We start from the raw sequence: 6,679 nt of genomic DNA, 5'->3' as shown, positions 1-6,679 counted from the left end.
CCTGCTGAATTTGGTACTGGAATGAAAGGCAGGCACAGGGCCTCACTGCCTCTCACAGATGCCTCTCGCACCGCTGCAGTTCCCCAAACCTGTGCTGATTCTGCTGTGTGCCATTTAAATCTTCCTGGTGTCTGTGCCCAGGCTGCTGACCCTGCTCTAGGGACTGCAGTGCTGACATGCTGTGGCAGCCAGAACTTTTGTGCTCTATTAGCTGAACTAGGCAACAAAGCAGAAGGGAAGATTTAATCAGCCAGCAGCAGCCCGAGTTAACAAGCATAGTGCAAAAAGCTCTCAGTGGCACCAGAGAGTGTAGAAGGTGGCAAATCATTTCAATAACAGTGAGAAGAGTACACATGGAGAGAGTAGAGAGCTGGAGGCATCAAAAGCATTAAGCCAACAGGCAACTTCTACTCAAGAGACCCTGGAATGAAAAAGAACAATACAGGTTACAAAGGATGATTTTAGAATTATTTCCTGATTTCCTGGACCAGGTTACCAGCCTTCTTGGAAAGCGTCAGGGTTCCAATTTGCTCATGCAAAAGAAAAGTCAATTCCTTACCCTTAACATAAGGTTTTAAGTCCAGTTTACCTGCATGATACATACCAGCCAATTAAAAAAAAAACCAAAACAGAATAAAACCAAACCCCACCTTTAGACTATACTCAATTCACCAGGTTCTTCAAGCAGCCCTACACTCCCTAGACCATACTGTAGTAGCTAGCTCCACAGCCAGAATCTTTGGCTGCCTAAATTCTAATTTAAATGAAAAACTCTTGCTTGTGACCTTAAGAAAAAACCTGTGTCTTGGAGGTGAAGCCTACACTACCTACATCATCAGAAAAAAAACTGCTAGATGCAGTATTTAAAGCCAAAGGAGAGAAAATTGCGAGCACTGAGGAGTTGGACAGTCTATCTTCCACCTCCATGCCAGACAGACATTTCCCTTCTGACAGCTAGTTAGTGATCTTTGAAGGATAAGCTGGTTGACAGCCAGAATCCAGATCCCTTCAGGGAGAGGCTGACAACAGCAAAACCACCATCGCAATTACTAGTAGCATCTCCACAGACAGTTACAGAATCCTATTCTCACCCTTCAGAGGAGGCCAAGGGCAGGTATGCGAAGCGGTGTGTGTCAGCAGGAGGCTTGTCCTGCTGCTCTAGGGCAACTGCATGCCTTCGTATGACTTTAGGAAACTGGGGCCTGTTATGCCAGAACCCATCATTAAACTTATTTAAAACTTAAAAATGCTTTAAAAAGCATACTACTCGCCTTAAATAAAGTTATCCTTGAAAAATGGGCTCTTAAACAGCATTTCAAAGCTTTTAACTCTTGCAAATCCCTAGCATCCGTTTTTCTGATAAAGACTAATACAAGACAAATACTGCCTAAACCTAGCAGTTACACAAAGCAACACATCATCGGAAATGTTTTCCATTGATTACAGTAAAGCGTAGGTAAGACAGCAGGGGTTTCACCACCTCATCTCCCCATAGCCCCCCATAAACACCCAGCCACCCGCAATGCGAGACTCACCCAGTCGGGACGCTCGCTGAGATCCCCTTGCTGCAGACCCGCGTCTGGAGAGGGTGGAGAGTAATCCTTCACGGGGGTGCTGTACTCCACAGGTCCTGTTCCAGGCAGCGGCAGCTTCAGCAGCGGGTAACTATGATTAAGACATAAACAAGAAACGTTGCACTTTGGTTTTAACTAGGCTTTCAGAAGAAGGCTCCAAGAAGAGCTCAAAAAATGAATGGGTCATGAAAAATGAGTCCGCTCCAGCTAAAATCCAACCTCTGTGGGACAGGAGACACAGCTGCAATACAAGACGACGTTGGCTCTCACAGGAACTGTTTGATGGGTTTCCCCAACGCAAGAGATAATTGGTCTTTCTCCCTTGGAAAGGCTTAACTAAAAGCCCTGGGAGAAAAAGAAGGGAAGTTCTTGCATGATCTCACCCGAATTACTTGGCATCACCCAGAAGTTAGTAGTGCTAAAAACTTTAAGTACAGCCACGTCTCAACTGTCCTGTAGCCCACACAAAAATGAGACATTCCTTGTATTCAGATGGCTGCTTTCCTGACCCAAACCCTACACAAATCACCTAATTTTCCTCATTAAGGTTTGAACTATTTTCAATACTTGTCATTAACTTCATTGCACTTTTAATAGCAGCAATGAGACACCAAAACAGTTGCAAAATATTTATCTTCTTGCTCCTTTGCTACTACCTTAGATGATTGTAGCAGCTACCCCACAACAAAGACTTCAAACTATTTGAAAGTTGAGAAACTGATGTTTCAGAGGGTTTAGTGCTTTTAGCTCCAGACGTTCTCAAAAGTGATTAAAAGGGTATCAGAATTGAACTGGTGGAAAAAGCAAGATTGCTGTTAGAGATATCGACCAACCAGTTGGAACTGTCAGCACCAAAACGAGCCAGAGACCCGAGTTTCCTGGGCTTTCTGACGAGATAACGTCTGTCTTTTTGTTGTCTGATGCACAACAATGTATCGGGCCTTAAATTTCTGATGTATTTTCCCATTTATAGTTGAACTCCTCTTGCAATATTGCCAGAATAAATATAAAGGCCTTGGAATTGTTTTCGTGCAATACTCTGCCCACTTCATTAGGGATTAGCCTGAATCATCATAGGCCACGGAGGGGACAAGCAACAGCTAAAGACAAAGCTTCAGACTGAACAACAAAAGGCTGAAAAAGAACAATGATATCAGCAGCAAAGCTTGTCAGATTTGCTATTTTATTAGTCTGACAAAAATTCAACATCTAATTATCATCATTTCATTGTGCAATGGGAGAGAAGAGAAACAGGAATAATAAAATCATGCCATAATACATCAGAGGTGAAAATGCCCAACAAAAGCCACAATCTGGAGACACAGCACAGCCTCTTTTCTCTCACAAGCAGCAATTGGGTTTGGTCCTTCGAAACGACACGTAGCACCTGCTTGTCACAAATGACCTGCTGACAACAAAAGCCTGGAGGAGAGACACAGAGTGATCATCCTGCGTCTGACCGAGCCCGAGGTACACATATATTAAAACAATAAAACCGAGTATATGTGATAAACAAAGCAGAATGCGGGGAACAGGTGACTGAGGAAGATCTTTTTTTTCCCCAAATGAGTTTGATCTTGATGCCCGCGTGTGTCCAGAAATCGAAGGAAAACGCTTTAGATTCTCACTGCATGCTTATCCGGAGGCGGATTTCCCTGTCAGTGTTAAGGAGTCTGAACAATAATCTTTTCTAGAAGTTAACTCATTTAGAGGCACAAAACCCAAACAGCCAGCGCGTCGCAGGAGTAACAACGGGACGCGCCGGTTTTGCCTCACAAGCACCAGCGGAGCCGCTCAGGCTTCAGAAGTGATCTTGTCACTTCCCTGGCTGAGGCTTCTCCCCTACGACCAGGCTATTGTCAGACACGCCGGAACAAGCAGCGCCCGGCGCTCAAAGCCTCGATGCCCAGAAGCTGTGGGCAACGCTGAGAGCAATGGTTGCATCTCCACAATCAAGGGGTGAAGACCTGACCGCTGCCGGAGGTCGCAGCTATGGCACCCAGTAAAGACTGACAGAAACATTGAGCTCTTCTGGATGGTGAACACTTTCCAAGGGCTTTTTCCTAGTTCAGCAAGATTCAGCTAGCCCTGCCCACAATCCTACCTTGAAAACTCTTTCAACTCCTGCTGTCTTTCAAAGCAAAAATGCCCCAAATCCTGGCCAAGCTGTAATGGATTTCCCCCCACCACCACTTCCTGAAGACCTGCTGGGACGCAAGGATTTTGCCCTCTTACTAGTTGCTCAGTAGGAAAACTATTTTCTGTAGCCAGAGATGAAAGTAATTTCAGCGGGTGCAATGAGCTCAGCCTACAGAAACAGTAAATTGCCACCTCCCAGGAAGATGACTGCATCCCTCCCTTCGTCCAGTTACCCACATCTAGCCTAGGGAACACGTAGCCACCCTTCCTCATCCTGCTCGTTCAGCAGAGCACCCCTAAACCCAGCGTGAGCAGCGGGGTTGGACCAGATCACCTCCAGAGGTGCCTGCCAGCCTCACCAGCCTGTGCTTACCACAGTTAGCCCAGTGGAAGCCACCAAAATGGTGATGTGGCAGGAGAATGTGGTGCAAAAGGAGATACTGGGTTAACTGGACTCATCCAGCTTGGAGGAGACTGAGGACGGAATCTAAAACGTAGTCTTCAGCTAATTAATTAGTGGTTACAGTGAAGATGACTCCAGACTTGTCTCAGGGGTGTACAGGGAATGGAAGCAAGGGAAATTCCAATTAGACAGAAGGAAAAAATCTTCACAACGGGAGCAGTCAAACACGGCAAAAGGGACCAGGGTAGCTGTGGACTCTGCATCACTGAAGATATTCAAAAGTCAACCAGATGGAGCTCCAAGCCTAAATCTGGGGTTAGCCCTGCTTTAAGCAATGACCTCCATCGTCACAGACCCCCATGTGGAAGGGATCTCTGGAGGGCTCCTGTGCAAACTCCTGCTCAAACCAGGGCCAGCAAGAGCAGGTTGCTCAGAACCATGTCCAGTCTGGGTTTGCGTATCTCCAAGGACTGAGATCCTACAGCCTCTCTAGGCACTTATTCCAGTATTTGATAACGCTCATAACGAACACTGTTTTCTTTGGATCTATTCAGAATTTCCCATCTGTCCATTGCCTCTTGTCCTTCCACTGCGTACCATGAGAAGAATCTGCCTCCCCCTCCTCTATACCCTCCCAGTAAATAGTTGTAGGCCAGCAGTGAGATCACGACTTAAGGCTGAAGACACTCAGTCTCCTCAGCCTCCCCTCCTCCATGGTACTCTACAGCTCCCCACTCCGATAGCTCCGCTGGATGCGCTCCAGTATGCCAACGCCTTCCTCGCACCACAGGACTGTGGTTTCACAAAAGCCGAACAGAGGGAAGACTCCCTTCCCCGTAACCCTGCTGGCTACGCTTGCCAGTGCAGCCCAGGACGCAGCCGGCCTTTCTGCTGCAAGGACATGCTGCCTGACTCAGTCCAAGCCACCCTTTGCTGCGAAGCTGCTTTCCAGCCCGGCCTGCTCCAGGGGCTTTCTCCATCCCGGGTGCAGGGCTCCGCATTTGCCTTTTTGCCTTTGCTGAGCTTCCCGAGGCTCCTGTCGGTCCATCTTCCCAACTGTCAGAGTGTCTCTGAGTGGCAACCGTGCTCCCCGCCATACTGACTGCTCTCCCACGCAGACTTGGCGAGCGCACGCCCTGCTCCCTCCTCTAGGTCATTAACAGCGACGTTACACGGGCCTTGCCGCTGTTCGCGGATTAGGGGGTGAAGGTGAACCGCTGGCAGAGCTGCACCTTGCAGCAGAGGGACAGGCGAAGGACCTGAATTTCCACAGCTGCCTGCAAAATAACAACCTGCCCATAACCAGAAATGTTTTGTCAGTACCGAGCGTGTCACGTCAAGCAATTCTGGATTCTGTTATGGCCTTTCTGTGCTTGAGGCCACAAAGGAAGGCTTTAACACACCGTCTTACATGCCAGCGAAACTTGGGGAAAAAAGTATTTCTGTGTTTTAAAAAAACTAGCCTCTGGAGATGGTTGTCAGTTGCTCCATCATGTTGGTTCTCAGCCACTAATATATTTACAGCTGAATAAAACCACTTCATCGCCAAGAAACATGCCTGTTGCCAGAGTGGAGCAGAGATGTGTGTCAACTCCTCTACTATTGAACAACTTCCTCCTATGTACGTACCTGCTGTTCACAGTAGCCTTGGCTTTAGCTACAGAGGCTACCTGAGATGTTGGGAAGGAGGAAAGTTCATCTAAACAATGGCAATCTGTACCCAGCTTCCAGCTGGCTTGGGGTTATACAAGGCCTTGGAGAAAGATGCAAGACAGGACAGGCTGCCTGATGACAGCTAGTAGGAAGGTTAGCTGAGAATTCAGTATTTGTTTTTTCTGTTGTGGGGAAAAAAAAAAAAGCTTAATTTTCTGTAGAAGGGAAGAAGTGAACCAATCCTATCCTGAAGTGCAAGCCACCTCCCAAAATACAGGGGACAGCAACTATGGCTATTTTTGAATGATGAAGGGTTTTTCTTTTTGTTCCGTTGGTTTTTAGTTCTCATGCTAGGATTTTCAAACCTGCACAAAAAATCTGAAAGTACATGCAAATGCAATGGAGGAAAGAATAAATGGCATTTCTTGGAAGACTCAAGGGCAACAAAATGAGGGGAAGAACAAAAGGGAAGTTTCTGACTGAAGAAAAAAAAATAATCTAGAGATGTCTGTGCACTGCTGAGGACGATATCCTACTGCAGCTTGGCAAACCAAGGCAACTGAGACTCCTATATTCCACCGTCTTCTTCGGGCCCCTTGTCAGTGTAGACCTGTTGATATCTAAATCAACTTCAGCATTTACCTGCAATTTGATTAAATCATTAATGTGGAGCAGGATTTACGCTGTAGGAAAAGATCTCTATGTTCCCTCCAATCCACATTTTTAATCCATCGCTACAGTAGGCAAGGAAGGAGAAAGCAGCATCTAACATCACAGCTATTCAAACTGCCTCTTGCTTGTGTGATACAAAACAGCGTTAGATTTTCTCTATCCCATCTAGATTTCTGCAGGTGACATTGACGGGCTCCTTCAGCTTCCTCTACACTTCCAGGCTGCTCAGTCAACAAAA

At 46.6% G+C, this 6,679-nt stretch overlaps 1 protein-coding gene across 1 annotated transcript in view; it reads right to left on the bottom strand.

Annotated features, from left to right (window-relative positions):
• SCAP (SREBF chaperone) overlaps positions 1 to 1,709 on the bottom strand; it is a gene marked incomplete at both ends in the record, with an annotated part of 32,020 nt that extends 30,311 nt beyond the window's left edge. The window contains one exon of the mRNA XM_010289257.1: positions 1,536 to 1,709. Coding sequence (XP_010287559.1) covers positions 1,536 to 1,709 — 174 coding nt within the window. The remainder of the gene's footprint in view (positions 1 to 1,535) is intronic.
• Between the last annotated feature and the right edge of the window lie 4,970 nt (positions 1,710 to 6,679).

Source organism: Phaethon lepturus, unplaced genomic scaffold (assembly GCF_000687285.1).
Source record: "Phaethon lepturus isolate BGI_N335 unplaced genomic scaffold, ASM68728v1 scaffold35826, whole genome shotgun sequence".
In the NCBI taxonomy this organism is placed as follows: domain Eukaryota; kingdom Metazoa; phylum Chordata; class Aves; order Phaethontiformes; family Phaethontidae; genus Phaethon; species Phaethon lepturus.
Note: the sequence above shows the minus strand (reverse complement) of the source record. Positions and strands in the feature narration are given on the sequence as shown.